At 41.3% G+C, this 24402-nt stretch overlaps 2 protein-coding genes and 2 non-coding genes across 4 annotated transcripts; 1 reads left to right on the top strand and 3 right to left on the bottom strand.

Moving 5' to 3' along the window:
* Nucleotides 1-1053: 1053 nt before the first annotated feature.
* On the bottom strand, nucleotides 1054-1127 carry trnan-guu (transfer RNA asparagine (anticodon GUU)). The gene has a single exon. It is a non-coding gene; the product is annotated as a tRNA-Asn (tRNA).
* Nucleotides 1128-1703: 576 nt separating this feature from the next.
* Nucleotides 1704-1777, bottom strand: trnan-guu (transfer RNA asparagine (anticodon GUU)). Its single transcript has one exon. It is a non-coding gene; the product is annotated as a tRNA-Asn (tRNA).
* A 7235-nt stretch (nucleotides 1778-9012) lies between these two features.
* ankrd53 (ankyrin repeat domain 53) lies at nucleotides 9013-15723 on the top strand. The gene is made up of 6 exons (XM_033610407.2): nucleotides 9013-9187; nucleotides 9426-9519; nucleotides 10109-10308; nucleotides 10621-10785; nucleotides 10892-11012; nucleotides 12439-15723. Exons 1-6 carry the CDS (start codon nucleotides 9135-9137, stop codon nucleotides 13003-13005), a joined length of 1200 nt encoding a protein of 399 aa, XP_033466298.1. The 5' UTR covers nucleotides 9013-9134; the 3' UTR covers nucleotides 13006-15723.
* Nucleotides 15724-17009: 1286 nt separating this feature from the next.
* On the bottom strand, nucleotides 17010-24028 carry tex261 (testis expressed 261). The gene is made up of 6 exons (XM_033651859.2): nucleotides 23832-24028; nucleotides 21199-21278; nucleotides 20926-21079; nucleotides 20063-20130; nucleotides 19853-19955; nucleotides 17010-17566 (listed from the first exon to the last, which is right to left on the bottom strand). Exons 1-6 carry the CDS (start codon nucleotides 23899-23901, stop codon nucleotides 17451-17453), a joined length of 591 nt encoding a protein of 196 aa, XP_033507750.1. The 5' UTR covers nucleotides 23902-24028; the 3' UTR covers nucleotides 17010-17450.
* Nucleotides 24029-24402: the final 374 nt, after the last annotated feature.

Here is a 24402-nt window from a genome sequence, read left to right as displayed (position 1 = left end):
ACCTGCTCAGGCAGAGGGGACTCATTCTTAAAGCCCCACCCACTTGCATTTGCTGTTCACCTCAATATGTCAGGCTGGAAACGTAGGCTGATAATCACATTATTTCAAACAATCTCACAATTTGGCAGTGGACACACTGTTAAGTGTAAATTATGAGGTTTCTGTCAATACTTTTTTTCACGCTTGTATGATAAAAACTCCCGGAGTTTACTGAAGAGGCCCCACCTTTACTTCCAGCAAAGAATGTGCAAAGCATTGTGGGAATTTTATACCCACTGAGGATACACACATGCATCCTTGGAATTTCTCTGAAAGAAGGACTCAGTCCTATGTGAATTCCAAAATGATCCTTGACATTGGAACAGTCCTTTGGCAAGATTTGATGACATACTATCCTTGAAATTCGGCCATTTGAGGATCCTTCCGTGACTTTGAGAAACACCCACACTCTCAGCTTCAACTGGACTCTCATTTTGTGACAAACTCTTTTGGATACAGACATACCACAGCTGAGGATTTGTCAAAGTTATTTTACTGCTCCTTTCTTTACTGATTACAGCAACCTGCTTCTTCCATTTACAAAACAAATGTCCCTGGGTGGGCTCAGACCAACAACGGCTTTTGGGCTAACAGATTGCACCACAGAGACAACTCTGACCTAATTCAGACAGTGTGTGACCTTAGAAACTGGATTCACTCACATGTTCACTAAACTGATAATTTGATTTTATGTAGCTTTCGTAAAGCTATATAATCTCAACATTTTTGGTGAAGAAATCAATACAGGAGGCTAATGGGAGTGTCATCTATGGTCCTCTTGAAAGGTCATACTTATTTATAGCCACTGTCCCTTTAGGTGTCAATTACAACTGGACTCTGACTTTGAATGTAGTTCTTTGGGATACAAGGGCGTAGCACTACTGATAATATATACCAGTCTTTCTGTCAAAGTCACATTTTGCTCATGGTTTCTTAAACCTTTAGCTTGGTTATAGAAATGAGTTTATTCAATAACATGATATTGCCCTGTTATGTAATGTTATGTAAAACTTGCGTCCCTGGGTGGGCTCGAACCACCAACCTTTCGGTTAACAGCCGAACGCGCTAACCGATTGCGCCACAGAGACACCTGTACCCCCTTGGTGAGGGGGTGGGGCCTGGATCTGCAAGGCCCACCCACTTGCACTTGTCATTCACCTCAATTTGTCAGCTTTTTGGAACAAAGGTAGCTCGCATATGCAGACCTGTAGAAGCTGATGGGGCAATGTATTTTTAAAGTCTCAGTTTCAACTGGACCAGCTCTGATATTCAGGCCCCACCCACCCATATTTGCTACTGACCTCTAGGAAGTCATGCAAAACAACTGATCATTTAGAACCTGGATTCACTCACATGATCACTACACTGTTATTCATTTTATGTAGCTTTGATAATACCATATAATCTCAGTTTTTGGTGACAAAACTAATACTAGAAGTTCTCTAGAGTAGTCATACTAACTTACAGCTGCTGTGCCTTTAAGTGTCAATTCAAACTGGACTGACTTTGAATGTAGATCATTGGGAAACAAGGACATTGCAGCACTATTTCTTCTGTTACTGTCATCACATTTTTGCTCCAGGTTTCTTGAACCTTTACACTGATCATGGACACCAGATTACTTATTAACATCATGGGCCCTGATTACTTAATCCCAAAACTAGCGTCCCTGGGTGGGCTCGAACCACCAACCTTTCGGTTAACAGCCGAACGCGCTAACCGATTGCGCCACAGAGACAGCTGCTTACACCTGCTCAGGGGGAGGGCCCTCATTCTTCAAGCCCCACCCACCTGCATTAGCTATTTACTTCCAGAAAGTAGCTGAAACGGGCTTTACTGGAAGCTAGTGGGAGTAAAGTTTTTTGGAGAGGTCATGCTAATTTACAATACTAAGCCTTTACATTTGGAGCCAATAATACTGTATCTCAAGTTAAAATAGTTACTTTTTTTCTGGATGCTCATAGCTGCTTAGCAAGTAACTAGTAAACTGACTTTGACCTGAGTTTCATTCAAACAACTGTGAAGGATTAGAGGACGAATTATAGTAAAGTGGAGCTTGATAAAGGAGTAAAGCAGGCCCCGCTTGGAGGATGTGATAACTAACAGATGGACTAAATCCCCCTCAGGTTTGAGGAGAAACGTGCCGCCTCCTTGAGAGTAATAGCAACGTAAAAGTGAATAAAAGTGGACGAGTAAGCCAAAAGATAGACTGAGGTTTACTTTCTCCTCCCCCTTCTGTCTCTCTTCCTTTTCTTTCCTTTCCCCTCTACCTTCACAACATTGACCTTTAAGGCATCCCTCTCTCATTTTCTCACTATCCCAGTCCTTATCTCTCTCTCCTTCCCTCTGGTCGTTTCTGCTGAACTGTGAGGATTGAAAGATGTGGAAAAAAGCTCGGGATCATGGGAAGGTGTGATGGCAGGATGTCTGTCAAGACCTCAGGGATTAAAAGACCATGGCCTGACTTAGGGGGAGGAGAGTAAAGGTAAAAAAGGATTTCCTTCCTCCTCTCTTTCGCAGCGATTATTGAAGGAGTAACACCTCCGATATTCGTTGAGAGAATCTAGATGTCCGGTGGCAGCGGTGGCTCAGCTGTTGGGTCAACGACAGGTTCAAAAATATGTTCCTTCTATCATGCTGCGCACCCCACGTGCTACAACTGCACACATAAGCTCATACCTCCTCCGGTTTAACACACTGATAATTCACACGTGGCACAAAAATGTCTTTTAGATGGGGATCTCAGGGCACTTCAGCCTTTCTCTACTAGCAATTCATTTATCTCACTGTCATTTGATCTGATCGTACCTGTCAGTGGCAGAACCCTGCTTTCTCCTCTCCTCTCCTCCTTCATCCTCTAACCCCCACCACCCATCTATCACCTCAAACCTCGCCTTAAACAGGCCCTGGTACAGCACAACGCCTGTGTGCGGCAATACTTGGGGAGGTCGCTGTGCGGTCACTGCGCAAAGCCTGGTCGCATTGTGACTCGGAGCTGCAGAATGTGCCATGGTGCATTAGCGCGCTGCCGCCTGGCTGAGCATGAGGCACAGAGAGAGAGGAAGAGAGAAGAGGAGGAGGAAAAAAGAAAGAGATAGGAGGAGCTAAGGGATGGAGTAAAAGGGAAGAGGATGGGGAAGCAAAAGAGGGAGGAGGACCAGGGGAGGATGAGAGGAGAGATGGAGGAGGAGGAGGAACGTGAGAGCATCAGTGCACATACACAAGCAGAGTTCACAAGCCCCAGGGGCACAGGGTCCCTGTAAGGTGGCTCATCAAATATGAAGGCATATCAAGGTTAGGTGTTCGCTCCGGTATCAACTCCTCATTATCATGATTTTCTTTCTTTATTTTCCACTGTATCACTGTATTCCTTCTTAAATCTTTTCTGCTTCTGTTCTTCTTCTTAACACTTTCTTGCTCACTGTTTCTGCCCTCAATGCTAACTTAATATTTTTTTTCCATAAAACTTGTTTCTGTCTCTAAAAAGGCAGCAGGAAATATGGCCAACTATCTTCACTTTACTGTAAATTCAATTTAAGTAAAGCTAAATCCAGACAAAAACCCAAACTGGGGTGTCTTGGTAGTCAGTGTCCCTGGTTTACTTTGTTGTCACCCTCCTTACTCCCATGATCCCAGTCCATCTGCACAAGCTACTATCAATAAAGGGTAAAATATTCTTTAAAAAAATATATGAATAACCCGAAATGTAGAGATAAGATATTTTATGTAACAACATTAAGTCTATGAAACACACAGGACTGAGTGTATTCCCATCTCATGTGCACTGAGAGCTGTTAAATAAAAGCCGATGGGATGTGATTGGATGATGTAACGGACCAATGGGAGAGTCTGTCATGAGGCTGCTGGGACATGATCTCACTTTCATCCTCGCCCTAAGCAGTTTTAGACAGCTCTGATCAGCCCGTTGCTTATCTGCTCTGCACCAACTGATGTGCTGTGGCTAATGCATGCATGCGCACTCACTGCATGCACACACACGGACACACACACACAAGTTTAAATGTATTTCTTGAATGATACAAGCACGTTGGAGTCGTAACACTCACATGAGCAACTGCTTTTATCTACGTTTTTTGCAAACTGTGCTACAGATGTCATATGGCAGAAAGCTTTTAGGATTTTAAGGCACATACACTCTCATACAGACTGAATTTAACAGTACATGGACAGTCAAACACACACACACACACTCAACTGTCATAAGAAAGAGGTCATGTCGGGGGTCGCCGTCCAGGGACTTGGGCTGAAAGTCAAACATGAAAGAGCTCTACACCGAAGGCTCTGTACAACCTCCATGACATGTGACCGAGGTCAAAGGAAGCCGCTGAGGCTGTGGCGGGGCTGTGCTCTTACTATTAACCCGTATACAAACACATCAACTGTATACACATTCATGTGCGTGCACGCACGCACGCACACACACACACACACACACACACAGTTTACTTGTACTCACTTTTTCCTGTGTGCACACACATGCATTTGTCATCAAAGTAGCAGTGTGGCTGTGATAAAGGCAAAGGCTCTGGAGGGCTGGCGCTCAGAGCGGAAAGCCAGAGGTTCATGGCCCGTCCTTGACCCTCCAATGGACCTTGACAGCTCTGAGTGGGAGAGATTGACAGAGAATAAAAGGGGGAAGTCATAAATTAGAAATGGATGACAATATTTAGCTGCAGAAAAGCAGCAGAGTTTTCCGCCAGTTAAAAGGAGTAGGGGCGTTATGATTTTCATGGTAATTCTTTTTTTTTTTTAAGAGCTGGAAATTAGACACCATGGTTAAAAATTTGGACGAACTAAAGATAAAGAAGGGAAAAAAAGCTAATTTAAGAGGTGATAAGAGTGGTAATGACGGTGGATGTTGTATTGTAACTGTAGATGTTTCCATCACCACTATTCAGTATATATGGGATCCAGTTTTTTTGCTTTTCATTTGTTCCTTTTCATTTTATTTCAAGTTTTGTACTTTTATGTTTTTTGCTTTGTTTAGGTAAATTCAATAATTCAATAATAGATATTTTCACTTACTTATAAAACAAAATAAATGGGGGCATCCAAATGGCAAATTTAAATATTAAAAGAATAATTTAATTTCAGAATTTAAATTTGGGTTAAGAAAGTTTGAAGCTGCATAGATAGAACGGGTAAAATTTTGAGTTTAATTTTAGCAACAATGTGAGGTTCGACTTTCCACTATCTAGGATTTACTATTTCACAGAAAACTGAGCAAATGTATGAAAAAAAAACAAGCAAAGCCCCCAAAAATAGGTAACCTTAAAAGAAATCTTCACTTGCACAATGACTATTGCGTATCAATTATTCACCGCATGTTATGTTGAATTCATGAAGGAACTTTTTTTTTTCATGCCTTCACGATGAAAGGAGAATCCAAAAAACGATGTGAATATTTTTTTTAAAAGATATTTTTTAGGGCATTTTTCTGCCTTTAATTGATAGGATAGTGAAGTGTGAAGGGGGGGAGAAAAAGAGAGGGAGAGACATGCAGCAAAGGGCCACAGGCTGGAGTCAAACTCGGGCCGCTGCCACATCAACCTTGTACATGGGGCGCCTGCTCTACCACTAAGCCACTGACACCCCATGATGTGAATTCTTCATGAACTGACGTACACAGCGACTGCGTTTAACAACAGTAAAACTAAATCAAAACATCCCTTTTCAAACTCTTTCAAAACCTGTGCAGAATAATCGAAGTCTCAGGTCTCTACAGTTTTGGTGAAAACTCGTGTTTGGGATGTACTGAGCATAAACATTTGTAAACGCAAATTTTGATATAGTTTTGCTGTTGATAAATGTGGTCACCAATTACTTCAACTCATCAAGAATTTTTCTCCCCTTTTTTGGATTCTTCGTGGATCATGGAGGCATGTAAAAAAAAAAAAAATTCTTTCATTAATTCAACATAACATGGGGTGAATAATTGTTACACAAATGATCAATTTGCAGGTAGAGTATTTTTTTTAAACCCATCATAAACTAGATTTAAGTGAGTCTGGTGGTTGTAAATGTTTTGATCCCCCAAATTCTGACTCTGTCTTGTTTAATTTTGTGAAAAAATAAATACTGCAAATCCATGCTAAACCTAACCTATAATTTATCTGCCATGACACACATTGTTCTCCATAGTTCACATGTGCCTACACTCAGTCCAATCAGAGATCAAGTGGTCAATAGCAGTGATCAGAGAGGCCCGCAGCCCGATGAGACCATCGATCTCTAAGCCCCACAGAGACATGGAGAATATAACTGCTCCAATTCATATCGGCCTCACGCATGACGGCAGGTCCGGGGTGCGGTGTCACAAGCTGCCACTCTGAGGCCTCCATAGCATTGGCAGGATTGATCTGCTTTACTCAGGCCAAGTGCAAGCTGCCAATCCTAATGCACTGTCAATACAAGCACACCAGGGATGTATGAGGAGAGAGCTGTGGACTACATGGGAGGGTGGACATATCCATTTCTGCCATGCCTGCAGCCACTCATCTGCCCATATCTGTCACAATCTATTACATTGACTCACACCCAACAGGTGTTACTGAATATGCTGTATAAGGAAGTGGGCTTTTCTTTTCGCCTTAAGAGACGGAAGAACAGCAAGCAATTGCATGCTGATGAAGGCAGCATCTACAAAACATGGGCGTGGCTGCTGAATAAAAAATACTCTTGTATACAGGGGGCAGTCTCTACAGTTTCTGAGCTGTTTTCCCCAGTATTTTTCTTGTAATTTGAGCAATTGCAGGCCCCTGTTTGCTCAATTATTTAAAAAGCGAAACACACTTAATTTTCAGTTATATTACAACGAGATAGAAAGAGGGAAAACAAGACTCCCAGTGAGAGCTGTAAAGTCTTGGAGCCGTGATGTCACTACCAAGGAATGCCCAATAATTCATTGCAACATGCCTGAAACCAAACAACCCCTTTTAATCGACTGTTGTAGTGCACAAGAAGTTTGGCTCATTTTAAAAGGTCTGGATGTAAATTTTAACAAGTGTGATAACTCTATGATGTATAGACTCTTTGAAGAGAAGATGCCCCCAAAACATAATGAACTATTTCAACTCATTGTCAGTACTGTTTCTTTCAAACTGTGGAACACCAGATGTGCAATGGACATACAACAAACTGTCATTGACTGCGATATGCTTGTTAAACATATACTCTCAGATTTCCAGAGGAAGATAACTATGGACAAAAAACAGCGCCTTCACTGGCACATTCTGGACATATCCTCCTGAGACCCTGTGTCCTCATATGAAGACATCACATTTTGGGTTTACAGGACCTTCTACTTCATTCTGCTTAACTTAGGCCTGTTGGTCTTGTTCGTGGACACTTTTTGTGCCATCTAGTGGAACGAAGACCTCAAAGCGCTAATTCATGTAAAAACAAGATGGCAGCCATTTCTGCTTAATCAGTCTGCAGCCAACCCTGACACGAAAGTAGACAAGATACAAATCCTGAATCGGATTCAATGGTTGAATTGTATGTATTCATGATTAATGATGTTTGTAGCTTGATAAACAACAGTAACATGCTAAGACGCTGTTAATTACAAAGCACTTATTTGAAGACATTGGGAATTCATCATCAGCTCGTTGAAGGACATTGGGACTTTATTATCATCTCATGTGAGGACATTGGGACTTTTAACAATGTTTAATTTTTAAACTTATCGGGTCCTACTAATCCCAAATAGCTAGGAGAAATTACAAATGCAAACCAAACAAAAGTTTTATGTCTCAGGAGGATATAACACGGATTGAAGGACATTTCTGTCGAAATAATTTACTATTACAGACAAAGAGTAGCACTGCCATGCACTTTTATTGTGTGTTGCCCCTTTTGCCTTGGTATTAGCATTGTTATTTTATATAAAACTCATTTATTATTATTTCTGATAATGTTACTTGTCTTTGTTATTGAAATAAACATAAAGTTCCTTAAAGAAAAGAAGCCAAATAATTAGTATTGGAGCTGGTCTAGCATGACTCAACAGTAAAGAACTTTTAGGTAGTAAAACGGTGGTACAACAACTACTACTACTTTAGTTTACACAGATGACTAGAAAACTACACAATTTTATAATTTGACATAATGCGCTATTTTACATTTTTACATATTTTACACAGTTTACACAGGTGACATACCTGTTCTCCTCGCCCCGCTGTCATTACGTCAGGTAACGTACCACTCCATTCCCCGTTTGAATGCGCTATCAATTAGGCTAGTTAGCTGTTAGCTCTGCCAAGCTAACCCGACTTTACCAGGTTGTTCTGTTGCTTCCATGTTTAGTAATCCTCTCAGAAAGATGCTGGAAATCCTTAAAGTCTGTTCTTGACCACTTACCATCACCTAGAAGCAAGAAAGGCGTCTTCTCTGTCTCTGACAAGCTAGCAGCTAACGTTAGCGTTAGCCATTTGTCCCAGAAAACCACTTCATGTTAAAAAATAAAAAAATAAAAAAAATTACCAAATGTTTGGGTTACAATAATATCCCACGGCGGGTGGGCACCGAAGTGTTTAATCTCAAGTTTTACTTAAAAAGGCAGAGTTTTAAATTTCTACAACACGACAGTCAAAACCGTTCACTGTGACGCAGTTACTAAAAGACATAACGGCTGCCAACGTTACGTGGAAAACAGCCAATCACATTGCAGCAGCTGACAGGTAATCACTTTTGGGCATGCGCAGTGTTGTTTCCCGATACCCCAGACATTTAAATGTAATACTTTATTATTGTACTGCCCTGCACTTTTATTGTATGTTACCTCTTTTGTTTTTGAATTGCTATTGTTCTTTTATATATTTAACGTGTTTATTATTTCTGATGGTTGTATTTGTTGTTGAAATTCAATAAAGGTTTTTTTTTTCCAAAATAAAAAAATGTTTAAGAAATGCAATTCTAAAACTATTACATCCGGTTTCTGAACTTTAATAATAATAATTTCTAAAAAGATGTGACGTAGTGGTAACATCTATACAAACTGCATGCAGTTTGCATGTGACTGAGTTGTCATAAACCAGAGTTCGTGTCCTAGTTACTACGTTTCCACGGCAACCATGGAAGCTGTCAACAAACCCGGAAAACGGAGACGTGGGAGATGTAAAAACAGGTAAATAACTTTAACAATATCTAAGTTTGCAGCTTATATTTCTGTGCTTGGATATAAATCTTTATACATGAGTCGCTTTGAGCGCTTTAGTTTGATGTATGGGCCATTTTAAACGTCACATGACTGTAGTCTGAAATATTTCCAATTTGGTGTAAGTTAGCTTCAATCGCTCTTGTGCTATAAGGTATCAACAGACTGGTATTTACAGGCATCATTTCTGTGTGGTGTCATTTTGTAGGAAACTTTCTTCCAAAGCTCTCCCTGACGGACACATGTTTCCAGCTGTTGGTGGTGGGAGTCCAGAGAAGCCGGATGTCAGTGTGAACATTCAGGTAGGCTCATTAACATCACAGTATGGTAACAGATGGTAGATGCTTGTCCACTCCTGTGGCATAATGCAGAGGGGAGTGAAGTGATGGTCAAATAAAATACCCCACTCCAACCAAATACCAAATGCAAATATTGTCTACACCAATAAAAGTAAAAAGTCAGCATTAAAAAGTTGATTTAAAAAGTATTTACTCACAGAGAGGAAAGGTGCCGTGATGTGATTATTGATGTGTTATCCTGTAGGCCTGAATCTAATTTTACCATTTTGGGTGTTATAGAAAAATAAGAATGCAATCAAATGAACAAGGGTAAACCATAATCTGTAAGTAGCTGCTGCTTTCAGAGAAATGGTTGACCTATCAACACTTCCCTCTAAAGTGAATTCATTAAAAGCACACACTTTCACAAAGTAGAAATAGTCAAATAAATTGCCTTTAAAAATTAACTGGTGCAGCACATTACTAAATGAACTTCATGTCCACCTTTCGTTGCTTGTCAGATGTAAGAAATACTGATGGCTCCTCTGTATTTCAGCTGTGTCAGTGAGAAAACATATATAACTGTATGGATGACTTGTGTTTTACTCTCCAGGGTTTGTCAGCGCTCCACGTGGCCTGCCTTCACGGCCAGCTGGCTGCTGTTCAGCTCCTGGTGGAGTCCAGGCTGGGGTGGATCGACAGCAGTGATCTCCAGGGTCGCCGGCCTGTTCACATGGTCCTGTCTCCCCGGAGCTCACCCAACACCTTCTGGTGCCTCAGATACCTGCTGGAGCACGGGGCTGACGTCAATGTGTAGGGGCCTGATTTTGTGAATGACTGCTTTGTGCAAGTTTTTGGAAGCTTTATTTTCTATCAAGCACCCATTTATAACTTCTGTCAGCTGGATCCAGTGGCGAAAAGCAAAATTCTGATTAAAATGAGATGATGATGAAAGTTTATAGCTGCTGTTGGAAGCGATAATGACGGTATTATGGTAATGATGATGATTATGATGGGAAAAAGTAATGATGATGATGATGATAACAGCAGCAATGATGATGACACTGGAAATAATGATGAAGCTGAGAAGACAGAGTTTTAAGTATATTTTTTTCTTAAAACCAGCACCACAGATTCAGGGACGACCCCACTGCACCTGGCTGCCTCTGAAGGCCTCCTGGACTGCACAGAGAGCCTCGTGCAGGCCGGAGCAGACGTGTTGGCCCAGGACAGCATGGGACACACCCCACTGGATTTGGCCCGCATCTGGTGCCACAGGGATGTAGCAAGGTAACGAGCTTTAAGAATAAATCACACTTAAGAAAAAAGGTAAGTTAAACTGTTTCAGGTAAAATTGACTTGTTCTCTTAAACAGACTTGTTGTGTTTTTGTGCAGGTATCTGAAGAACTGCCTGTGGCAGACACATAAGAATAAAGAAATGAAGGAGAGGAGGCTAGTTCAAACTTTATACAGTGATCTCGTGGATATGGTCAAACTGAATGATCTCAATAAAAAGGTTAGTAGGTATGTTGTGGAACGCTCAGATAACTCCCAAACTGTGATAAAATCAGGAAAACATTCACATATTATAACACTTTTTTTGTATTCTGATAAAGAAGGACTTTTGTGGTGAAGAGGGAGCTGAGCCAGAAGGCAAAGCTTTCGATTTACTGGTCCATCTACGTCCCAAAATTCACCTGTGGTCATGAGCTCTGGGTAGTGACCGAAAGAATGAGGTTGCAGATGCAAGTGGCCAAAATGAGTTTCCTCTGTGAGGTGTCTGGACTCAGCCTTAGAGATAGGGTGAGGAGCTCTGACATTCGGAAGGCGCTCGGAGTAGAGCCGCTGCTCCTTCATGTCAAAAGGGGTCAGTTGAGGTGGTTTGGGCATCTGATCAGGGTTCCTCCTGGGCACCTCTCATTAGAGGTGTTTTGGGCACGTCCCACTGGTAGGAGGCCCCGGGGCAGACCCAGAACATGCTGAGGGGATTACATATCTTGTCTGTAGACTGGCTGCACACATAACAGGCCATCCATCCATCCATCCATCTATCTATCCATCCATTTTCATCGGCCTGGGCGTTCCCAGGCCAGATGAGATATATGATCCCTCCAGCATGTTCTGGGTCTGCCCCGGGATCTCCTATCTTTTGGATATGCCCGGAACACCTCCATTCCTCCACCCAGGAGGCATCCTGATAAGATGCTCGAACCACTTCAACCTCTCGATGTAAAGGAGCAGCGGCTCTACTCCAAACTCCCTCCGGATGTCCGAGCTCCTTACCTTATCTCTAAGGCTGAGCCCAGCCACCCCACGGCGGAAACTCATTTCGGCTGCTTGTATCTGCAATCTCATTTTTTCAGTCACTACCCAGAGCTCATGACCATAGGTGAGGGTTGGGATGTAGATGGACCAGTAAATTGAAAGCTTGGCCTTCAGGACCAGCTCCCTCTTCACCACGATGGTCCGGCAGAACATCTGCATCTCTGCAGACGCCACAACAATCAGCCTGTGAGCCAATGAGATACATTTTCTTGCGTTGAACACTAGGGGTGCACTCTGTATACTACGCGGAAGTACGGACACAAAACAAAACTGTGTAAAAATGAGATGTGAAGGGGCTCTGTGTGAAGTTCAGAGCATATAAGTGATCTGTACATGGTTCTCAGCATGGAGGTGGCTTTGCTGGTGGCTAGCAGCTAACAATGCTAACTCCATAGACCTTCTTGAAGAGGTGGACTCAGTCCGGTTACAAATGAACTCTCAAATGAAACATTAGTTCTAACTGCAAGATTTAAACTTTTAACATCTGTTTTTTTGTTGTTTTTTTACCAGTGAAATCTTATTCAGTGTTTTTGATTTTCTTGTCATGCTATATAATATTTGCAGCATTTTTCAAACATATCAAAAATCTAATCACACTTTTCTGTGTCCATTTTCAGACGCTTATTGATGTGAAGGTGGCAGAGTGGGTGAAGAATAAAGGTTTTCCTCTCCTAAAGGATTTCTCCCCCAGAGTCTTGGTGAGCCAGTACCACACCCAGTGCCTCTCATCAGATCAGAACACTTCTAACCCAAAACATGCCAAGCACCCATTGAAGCACCAGCCAGAAGGTCCTCTGGAGGACACCAGCACCTCCACTAAGCCACCTCCAGCCTCATCGTCCAGACCCTGGACCATCTTCATGGGCCTCCAGCCAGAGAAACCTCCCAGAGAGCCAGACCTCAGGGGTAATGTCACGGTGTGGAGGGGCCACAGCAGCAGGCAGCCTCAATACTCCACCAAGTGGGACAGCACACGTCGCCCGGCCCCTGATGTGCCTCTGGATGTCCTGGAGAGGGTGTTGTTCCCCAGAGCCTTCCCCTCCAGGATCGCTTCCCCTTGGTACTTTGAGCCACAGGACATTGTGGAGGTCCAGCACAGAGGATACCCCCAGGGGCGGAGCACCTCCCCCTGGACAGAAGTGGCCATGCACCTGGCTGAGGCGCTGGAGCCTGGGCACTATTGATCATCACACTGTGATATTGAAACGCTTCAGCTGGAACTGAGATTACGGATGTGTTTAAAATATGTATTAAATCTCATCTAGTATTAAATTCTGCATATATTTTACTTAGGTGGAGGTGGAAACAACATGAAGAAGAAGAATTAACATGATAACAGTAAAACTACTAACAATAATAATTATTAAACATTATTAATTATATTTTTATTATTGTTAACAGTTAAATAACTATTAACTGAAGCTTAATTAACCATCAACTAACTATTTATTGATGATAGTTGATGATAATTAAGTGTTACCATTACAATACTACATGTAATGTTATAATTTCAAGCATTTTAAGAGTTTATTGTTATTTAACATGTTATACACTATGTTAAATATTTGTTAATGGTTAGTAATTGGTTTATAAAGCGTCTATAAACATCGGATAGCTATTATAAAGTTGCAACGGATGATTATAATGCTTTACTAAATGGTAAATAAACACTGAAAATCTATAAATATTATATCGGCGGCCATATTATACATAAGTTCCAATGTTAATAGATGCACTACACAGTATTTATTAACCATTTAACAAGGTGTTAAAACCATCAGTTGCAACTTTGATAGTCATCCAAATAATGTTTATAGATGCTTTACAAACCAATTATTAACCATTAATAAATACTCAATATAGTATAGAAAATACTGTAACATTTGAAACAAGAACAACTGTTAAAATAACATAAATCATAGCATTACTAATATTTAATTAACACTATTGTTTCATTGTTTATTATAAAGTGTTACCATTGTGATTAGAGGACTCAATTTTAGGGAAACGTGTTGTATAGGCACAACAGCAGACTAACAAAATAACCTGCCAGCCCACAACCTCAGCTCAAAGTGACAAAATTAAAAATGCCACACACTCCAGACGCTGTGCCTCCAAAAAGCGGGATGAGCGGAGGGGTGAGTGAAAGGTGAGAAAACCTCAGTGAACTGGGTCACCTGTCTCAGATGTATCCCTGCACTTTCACTGCTCCCCCCAGGGACCTGACTCGGGATCCAGGTGAGGGCTTGTCAACAGCATGTGTGTAACTGCGAGCTGTGGCCTGTCAGCTGAGGGTGTGTGTGTGTGTGTGTGTGTGTGTGTGTGTGTGTGTGTGTGTGTGTCGTGGTTTTGTCTTCTTCCTTTACTTCACAAAGCACTTCACACCTCAGTGGGGGTCAAAGTGCACACCAGCCTCAACCTGGTGCACCCACTGTGACCGAGCCACATGGGACTTGGATAACATAATGTCATCCGGTGACGCTGTATAGCACACATGCACACACACACACACACATATTTTGAGTGGAGTTAAGAGTGTGACAACAGTACAATCCATCACACTGCGAATAAAATTTACCACTGAATGGGCGAATTAAGCTGATTTAATTGGAAATGACGAGGCTCAGCACATCCATTTTTGCCTTTATTTCCTTGAACGCCAACCTGTGAAAAGAACCATTTAATCTGCCGGTTATTTCAACAAAATCTTTTATTATACATTTGTGTGCATACCAGCCTACAATGAATCGCACTCTGTAATTGGTTAAAAAAAAAAAAAAAAATTCGGCCTCTTTAACGGCGCTTTCATCAAACCACTTTAAGCAGCTTTTGTCCCCCGACGCATGTAAGCTTGCAGGAGTCATTGCACAAGTTCGATCTTAACAAGTGTTTCATTTGTCGTCTGATGTCGGGTTAACTCAACAATCAATGTACAAAAATCACTTTGTTATTACTGTGAATTTTTAAAAACAGTCCAAAAACAACAGGCTGGTCGCAGGCTACAGCGCTGGTGATTAATGACTCTGGAGATGCAAAAGAAGAATAAAAATCTTTACCTAGTGCATGGTTTCTGTGGCCACATGTAAACAATCCACACTGGGAGACTTCCATTGTAGCTAACTTTAATTTAGGGGTGTTTCAATTATAAAAGTAATCCTTTCCATTTGCCCTTATCAGCCCCTTTTTCATCAATGTGATCCGACGGGGCAGGAAGTATTTATATGTCACATACTGTAATTAAAACCAGACATTTCTATCGATCAGAACCTGATTCCTTACAACTTTAAAGGAACACTTCACCCCACAAAATGACCATTTGTTTGTCAGTTACTTACCCCAAGTTATGTTAAATACATGATGAAAACTTAGTTTTTCTGGTATGCCTCCATTGTGAACGAAGAATCCAAAAATTGAGCAAATTCTTGATGAATTGAAGTAAAAGGGGTCCATGCTTAACAACAACAAAACTATACCAATACATCCGTTTACAGACTCTCACACAAGTCGTGCAGTATAATCCAAGTTTGATTTATCCAGTCTTATGCTCAGTATTTCCCAAACATACAGCTCTTTCTGATGGGAAGCTGAACTTGGAGTGAAACTTACCAATGCTGTCTTCAAAGCCAGACTCCATTGACATAAACTGTAATTTTACCTCACTGAACACAGGAGTTGTTTGTCTACCACTGCCTTGAACACTTACGTGGAATTTATATTTCTGCATTGAAGCTACACCATAGCCTGACGTGCACCTCCCCAGAAATGTAACTACAGCGACGCAGACCTTCTGTCTATTTCTCTAAGCTGGAACAATTTCCCTCAGTGGAAACAAAGCTTTTATTTATTTTAATTTCACAGATAATAAACAATAAACTGTGAAGACAATAAAGCCTCCACAAAAATAGCATTTTAAATCTTGTGTGTGTGATTTACCCTGGCTTCATATGAGCAGAGGAAATCTCTGCTCATCGCGTGGCTAATTTATACAATGTAAAATGCCATAGGCTTGTGCTAATAACGTTAGCATGTTGTATTTGTTTGGAAAACGTGTTTAGTATAAGACAGTTGTTTTGTTGGTGAACCTTGTTTGTTGTAATGGAGATGAATTTTGTAACGTTACCTTTGTTAAATGTTGCTGTTGTCCCTGGTTTTATATGAGTAGAGGAAAAGTCCACTAGCTGCTAGGCTAATTTATACAATGTAAAATGCCAGAGGCTTGTGCTAAAAACATTAGCATGTTGTATTTGTGGGGAAAATGTGTCCAGAAAAAGACAAATGTTTGTCTGTGAATGCTGCGAGTTATAGTGAAGCTGATTTGTGTTCGTGTGTTTTGAATTGACTAGGCATTCACAGGAACCCCGCCACTGACTCGTGTTTTGGAGGTGTAACTGCAGAGTGACACAGACACACCACCGCACAAGTATAAATGTTCACCACGGCGTAGCCTACAGCGTAAGGTCTGCTGCACAAGTATAAATCCCGCTTTACTTTGTGTTGTTGTGGGACCGAAGTAACCCTTTAAAACACCAAAGTAACAAATTAACAGAAATAAACTGCTGATTGATGCAGCAGTAGACCAGCAGCTTCCATGTTTAGAAAGATAAAAAATACTGTTTTTGAGAGTCTGGATTTGAAGAGAGAATTGACAAGTTTAACTTTTCAGTCAGTCAGAAAGAGCTGTCTGTTTGGGAAGTCCTAAACATACAACTGGGTAAATGAGACTTATACTGCACAGTGTGAGAGTTTGTAAACAGATGTTTTCATAAAGATTTCCTTTTGCGGTCTCCGTTGATGTTGATGACTTAACACCAATTTCTAAAGAATTTCACCATTTTTGGATTCTTCGTTCACTCTGGAGGGAGTCAAGTGTTCCTTAGACTGCACTTTCTCATTTGCAGTAATCTCAATAAGCACTTCTGTGGCGACCTGTGGCAATCAACCTGCAGCTGGTTTGCCACGTTAACACTTATCTCCTTTCAAGGATCACTTCACATCAAAAGCCAAACTTGATCAGGATTTAGCCAGAGAGTATTAAGCTATCTAATTTATCTCCAACCTCCTTAGTCTGAGGAGACACAAAGTTTTCACTAGTCGTATTTTGTCTCCTAACCTGTCTGTGATGCTACTTTGTGTATTGAATCTGACCAAATATAAGACCTACAACACACAAATGACAGCAGATCTCATCTCAAGAAGAAAAGTGATACTGATTTATCTGCCAAAGTCAAAACGTACAGGTATTTTGGTGGTTGTTAATTCCAGACCCTTCACACACATATCAAAGCGTAAAAAATAGAGGAGTCTGACATGACATTAAGAAAGCATTGCACTACGGACAAGATCCCCACTAAGAGGTCTCTAGTAGATGTTGTTGGCAGTCAGTACAGACAGACAGAAAAACAAAGAGAGACAAACATGGCCTGTGTAAACTCGTGGGCTCGTCCAGCAGGAAGCTCTGTTTATTGGTCCGTCCTCTTCGTGTGCTCTTCTTCCACTTTGGCCACTGTTTCGTTTTAGTCCCATCCAGAAACAAATTTCCAAAGTCCTTCCTGCTTCCCCTTAATCTGCGACACATACACTTACTCACACACACCCTGACCCCCGAGGCTGCACCACGAGTCCGAGCTCCTCAGTACATTTTCTGTCGGCTGGGCAGCACTGCCTCTTTGAGGAAGGAGAACACGAGGAGGATCCCAGACCTCTTCCCCCTCTTGCCCTTGGTGAAGTAATTAGACACCACATCATCTAGAGAAAGAAAAAGGAAAGGGCATTTGTTACCATTGTTATCTCGTTATCATGTGTTATGCTGTGTGTGTGTGTGTGTGTGTGTGTGTGTGTGTATCTGTCTGTACGCAGCTAATCTAGCTAACTACTGGACCTATCAGCCTAATATTTTTGGTGCACATTCATGACTGTATGCTTCATGGCCTCTCGTGGTTGCAGTGATGATTGACTGTTTTATAGGTCATTGACTACTGACTCCTCACTCCTGTTAACTGGCTGGTAGAAGCTTCAAGTCATCAACAACATCACGAAGCAAAAGGCATTTCGGGCATGAACTGAGCTAAACACAAGCCTTACCTAGTCTGTTGAAGGCCACATTTTCATGGCTAAAAAACTTCCAAACAAAAGTCTTATTTTGAACTGGAGCACCTGCAGATTGATTTCCATATCTGCTATGTCATGATCCACTAAAGTTAAGCACCACAGGAGATCAATAAATCCCAGTTTTTCTTTTTTTTGGCCACCATCTTGATTGTATGGGAGCTGGGAGTGATTGATGGACTTTATTTGATAAATTAAAGTTCAGCAGACAAATGTGCATACACTACTAGATTTCATCAAGATATTGAGATAAAGTCACATGACTTGTTACCATAGTGGTCCTGGAACTAGGCTAGTACCCCTTTTTGACAGTCATGGGCTGGCTCAGCCTTGCTTGGTTTGGTTTCAGCCACTAGCAGGGATTTGCATTTCCATTACAACAGGGCTATCTGCTTGAAGATGTGTCTTAAACTGATATCAGCTTGTCTTGAGTGATGACGTTTAAAAGCAGTGGGCTGATCCATGGCTATATATTTTTATTGCAGTGCAGGTAAAAGAAGTTTACTTGTTGGAGGTGAGCTGTTTGCAGAGGTGCAGTAAGAGCCTGTTGTCTGCAGCTCTTCATCAACATCTCGCTGTGGCTGTCTCTGATTTCACGCTTCCTCCCTGCCGTATTTTTACACTTGTCTTAATTAAAGAAAAGCCTCTAACAAAGTTCCGCTAATTCAGAGATCACACATTTCACTTCCTATAGATTCTTCGCAATTAAAGTCCCCTGTTTTTTGTTATGTAAAAAGTTTTATTGTGAAGCAGCAAAATAAGGAAATGTTGAGTTTTCAACTTCTAATACAGCTCAAAGTGAACATGAAACAGTAAAATAAATCAGATATCTAAAGTAAGAACAGGGCGCAGGAGAGAAACTAAACTCCAAACTACAGAGATTCAGCTAGAAGCTACAAAAGCACTGAGAGCTGAACACAGGGAGCTTTAAAAACTCTGGGCTCCTGCAGACAGAGGTGAGGGGAGTCTTGCAACACACACGGCTTGTTTGAAGGGGAGAAGGGGGTCATTGGGGGTTGGCTGCAGTCGGTGAGACGTCACCGCTACCCGCATGAGGGCCCGGCTTTTGGACCTACTCTGGAGAAGGTCTATCTCTGGCGCAGCTCTGTGTGGAAATGCAAATCGGCGCAGCGTGGCTTGACTCAGCCCATAGGAGGCAGGCAGGAATAGTGAATGACATGTATATGCTACTGATGCTACTTATATCCCACTTTTAAATGAATTAATCTAATAAAAAAGCTAACAAACATAAGAACATCAATGTTACACTATCATAAAAACTGTCCTGGAAAGGATGTTTCACTAACTTACTCAGCATCCATTTTTTCAGCTGTTTCTTAAAACTATTCAGAGAATGGGCAGATTTCATTTCCTTTGGGATTGACTCCACTTCTCCCTTCTGTGTAGAGGAATGTACTTCTCCTTACGTTGCTTCTTGGATTGAGCTGTTTCAGGTTAGATACACTAGCTCTCGTTTTCAGGCCATGAGAGTCCCAAACATACTGAAAACTGGGAACAACTGAGTGAGGCTCAACTGTTCTTTGATTGGGAGGGGAGAGGAAGGTAGGGAGAGCGTTTAATTGGACACTATGTCAAAGGTGTGTCTCCACATAGCCCATCTACTCTGATTACACCTTGATAATGTGACCTGCATAACGTCTTCCATTCATTCCACTACTGTCACGCATACACACTGAACACACAGCCGGCCCTGCTCTCCCTGACAAATACATGGTTTTCCTTTAATTTCAATGTACTTGTTTTGACCTCATAAAAAAGGTTTAAGTGTAAGAGATCTAAGAATATCCTCAGTTCCTCAAAGAGAACTTGTCAAGATAAAAAGAATCCAATAAAACATACTAAGCACTCAACTGCTACCAGTGCTCCAATCAGAAACAGCTAAAGAGACAAAAAGAAAAGCCTCACCTCCTTGTTGCATGGTGGACGGAAGCACATTTTCCCCCGCTGACAGTGACACAAAGAAGGCAAAGGGGATCACCCACAGGCAGATGGTGAAGTACGCCAGCACCTAAATGCCAAATGCAAGATTATAAGACAAGAAAATCTTTCCCATATTCCTAAAATAACACTATATCAAACAAAGTGCATGTTGTCATAAATGGGAGATGAAATTACCTCTGAGAATGGATAATACTCTTGTGCAAAGTACTGGAAGGCCATATAATGGTTCACCACTACCAACACTGGAGAGTGAAGAGAAAGGAGAAGAAAGGATGTTGGTAAAGTAAAACAGGACAAGAAAACTGTGTGTTGGTTCGACTTAATATTCTCACACAAGAGTCTTTTGCTGACTGAATGAAAGGAAGACATTTTTTAGCTTCATAGAAATACCTGGGAGCATCTATTCTTACTGTTCCTTTCAAGAGTAACTAAAGTATTTTTTAACCTGGGCCCTATTTCCACGTTTTTGTGTCTAAGTAACTGATGGGAACAACGTCAATTTTGGGCAACTAAAACTGATTCTTTTTGCCACTGACAGGCTCAGATTGTTATTTTAAGTGTCTAACGACCTTATGGAAAGGATCCCTACAGAGATAGACCTTTTTGTTAAAGAGTACAGTCCTTTTTGTTTAACCAGAAACAGCCCTGAAATCGCCACCACCAAACTCACCAGATTCCATTTCGGGCTATTTTTGATTAAACAAAAAGGTCTATCTCTGTAGGGATCCTTTCCATAATGTTGTCGGACACAAATGAGCCTGTCAGTGGCAAAAACAAACACTTTTAGTGGATGGAAATTGACGGTGCGAACATGTCCCGTATGGTTACATTGCAGCCTGTTTCGCAGCTGAAGCGCTCTCGCTCACTACTGGACTAATTTCAAGAATGATTGTTCCCATTAGTCAGACACAAAAAAGGGAAAACAGGTTCCAGGTTGAAAAATACCAAAATTACCCTTTAGGTGAAGCTGATATCAGTTGCTCTGTTTTAAGAAATAAACAGGATAATAATCCAAAGCCAGTGTCTGCCACACTTACCACAGGAGAGGATGAAGTTTGGGGAGCTCAGCAGTATGTAGGGGAACGTCTGCAGGAGGCCGAAGTACACCAGGTTGGTGAACAGGCCGACTCCCACCATCAACATTGGAAAGCCTTCAAAAAGATAGAGACCTGCCAGCACACCTGTCGAGAACTGAACACATGCACACAGTGAAAGAGAGCACAGACATTGTTAACTGAATGTTTTATTGCAGTATATTCTTAAAAACAAGTGCAGAAGGAAATGATATCAATCTATAGCTGCTTACTCACCATAATCATGTATTTTATTATTCGACTGGTGGCTACTGTGTATTCTTCTATTAGTTCAGCAAGGTAGTACAGGCCAGCAGCTGGGTGAAGACGGAGATAAGATGATCAGCAACCAAACAGGAACAACAACAAAAACAGAGAGACAGAATTCTTTGTCATCTGTGCTGGAAATCAACACAGTGACAGCCCTAGTTTTAAACCTATTTTTCGCTGGTGAAAATTAGCATTGGCACTGTCACAGTTGACCACAGGCTGTCAATGCTACATGCTAACCAAGGTAGCAGCTTGTGTTATGGTTGACTCCACCCTCTCATCCAAATATGGTCACCTCGCTCCAAAAACATTGCTATGCTATCCAAAGATCTGGTGCTATCTACACTGCAGTCAACAGTAACACTGTTTTAAACTAGTTATGATACAGTACCTGAGTTTAGGTGCCTCTACCAAAATGACACTTGAGGTAATTATCGTTCAGTGCCTTGCTTTGAGGAATATTAACACACCATTCTACGAAACTCTCGAAGCCCTCAAATTTTAAAGGTTACTGATTTTTTGGGGAAAAACGTTGAAAGAAATCTCTAAATAACTGATGACAGGATACATAAAGAAGAGTATAAATCTGACCAGAGATTCAAGGCCAGCTTCAACACTTGACAGTTTTCCTTCTTGGTGCTTAAAAACAAATTTCAGTGAGTAAATAAAAGGTACTGAGATTCAAAACCTCTCCCCAGTGAACAGCCGAGGCAAAGCAAGAAAGGCGAGTGCGTTAATAAAAACTAATGGGCAAAACAGACATGACCCACAGTTACTGAGCACATGTGGAATGAGGGCCAAACACAGCCGAAAAGACTATACGTCAAAACTTGTATGCCAGGGGGCTGAGAAGGCGACGGCTCATGGGAGCCCGAGAGCTTCATCACGCAAAGGCAATCAGCACTTTCTAAAAGATAGAGTCAAAAGAAAAAGAGAGGGAAGAATAGTGACAGCAAACTCTTTTAAAATTAATAAATCAAGACTGACACTCCCTGTATACTTGGTGCCTCCTCTCAGCTCTGGACAACACGAACACAATAAATAAAATATGAACCAAAAAAGTAAAATGAGGCAATACTGAACAAGAAGTTTATGAGAGGCAACAAACAGCAGTAAGTGAAGTACTCATTGGTAATAAATCCTGTCCATGCCACTTTCCAATAAACATATCTACTGTCTTCATCAGTAAATAATTTCCTGATGTTTCACAGGCAGTTTGCTAATTAGTCCTTATGCAACAGGAATGCGATTGAGACATGTAAAAATCCCTCAGAGAGCTTGATCCAGGCACCTTGATCCATTAGTCCATGGATAAAAAATATTACAAACATGGGAGAGACAGAAAGACAAAAAAGAAAGCTGCACAAAGTAGCAGACATCCATACATTTAAGTCCACAAAGGGACAAACAAAATTAAAATCACTGATTATTAGATGGCAGTTTACACAGGTAATCCTAAGTATAACATTCAGGAAATCAAACCTGACCTAAGCCTAACTATAACTGACCCTTTATTATTAAATAGCAATAAAAAGAAGCTGTCCTATTAGAAAGAGGTGCTGTCACTTAATCTTATGAGGTTTCAGCCAGATTCAGTTGAGCAAACATGTAAATTCTTGTTCCTGGATCCAGTTTCTTTTTTTTTTTACAAATGCAAATGAAAAATCAAGAGTACACAGACAGACACCTGACATGTGGGCCGGACGGAGTGTGACTGACAGACAGTCTGACAGTCAGCAGCCACACCTGACAGCTGCAGCAGGTGTTACGTGGCCAGGTAACTACCTGGCAACGTGGACAGACAGAGAGGCTCTTTGCCAAGTTTTGTATCGACATAATATTGACCCTACTTGTGACAGGCATGTGGACAGCATGTTAGGCAGCCATCTTGCCAAATAACCTTCCAACTAGTTTAATAAATAAACGAAAATAGCTTCTTGCTAATGTTATATAGATTTGATGCATTAGCAGGCTGTTCATGTTAGCTTACATTCTAACTCTCCTCTACAGACTGCTCCTGGATGCTACTGTATCTAGACTCTACTGCATACCAGACATCATGACCACATCAGCGTTATTTGCTGAGACATCAACCTAATCGATTAGTCAGAATCGATAAAAGGGGAGTGACGGAACGCTACATGCTAACAAGCTATTAGCAAACATTACTTCCAGCTGAAGTGTCCCCCATGTCCCAAAAACTACTTAAACATTAAAAGCAAATCAATATCTGCCTATAAAATATTATCATTGTTTCGCCTGATGTGATATCGTTTGAAATACGTAACGTTGTCATTTTTGTTATGTACAAAAAAGAGCATCTTGTATTCGCTGCACACAAATTCCTGTCCTAGAAAGCTAGCTAGCTAGCTAAACATGATATCAGTACTTCGGCGATTTGACACACGTAACCTATTTATTCTTAAGGCACAACTACTGTTTGTATTTGCGTTTTATTATGAACACATTATACAGTCGCCGTTTTATGAAAATATGCCCCGTTAACGTGTAACGGTGCAGCTTCAAATGCTAACTCGGTCCGCTAGCATTAGCAAGCGACTATTAGCCAGCTCTTGCAGGGATTCCCAGCGTGCACTTACCTATTGCTAGAGTGACGAAGGATATCTGGATGACTAACGACAGCCAGCTGAGTAAATAAATAAACCACATCTCTCTGCATGTAAAACAACAAGCAAAAATATGAAAATAATAGAGAGAGCAGCTAGCTGGCTGCTAACTAGCGCTGGAGCACCGGTCAAAGTTCCTGCCCCTGTGTTTTCAGTACAGGCTGAGGAGAGCAGAGAAGAAGGGCCCCGGGTGATGGAGGGACGGGGGTGTCTGGGTTGTAGCGCCACGTCTGGTTGGAGGGGGAGTGCAGCAGTCTGACAGGTCAAATACGGTGTCTTGTTCCTGAGAAATAAACAGTAAACAGCTGAATTTATTATATTTATATATACCCGCTGTTCACATGCCTTGTGGACAGGGAGGATCGAACCTACAACCTTGGGACTGATGGATCGAGAGCTCTACCTCTACCTCCTGGCCCACAGCCAACACTAACCGCCCAAAATTAAACAACTTACTGTCCTGATTTATGAAATGCGCTGTTTGAGTATTCAATATAGTTTAATTTAGTGTATTTCATCATTTTCAAACTTATAGAAATCAAAT

The sequence above is a fragment of the Epinephelus lanceolatus genome, chromosome 22 (genome assembly GCF_041903045.1).
Source record: "Epinephelus lanceolatus isolate andai-2023 chromosome 22, ASM4190304v1, whole genome shotgun sequence".
NCBI lineage: Eukaryota > Metazoa > Chordata > Actinopteri > Perciformes > Serranidae > Epinephelus > Epinephelus lanceolatus.
This window is presented reverse-complemented; position numbering and strand designations above follow the sequence as displayed.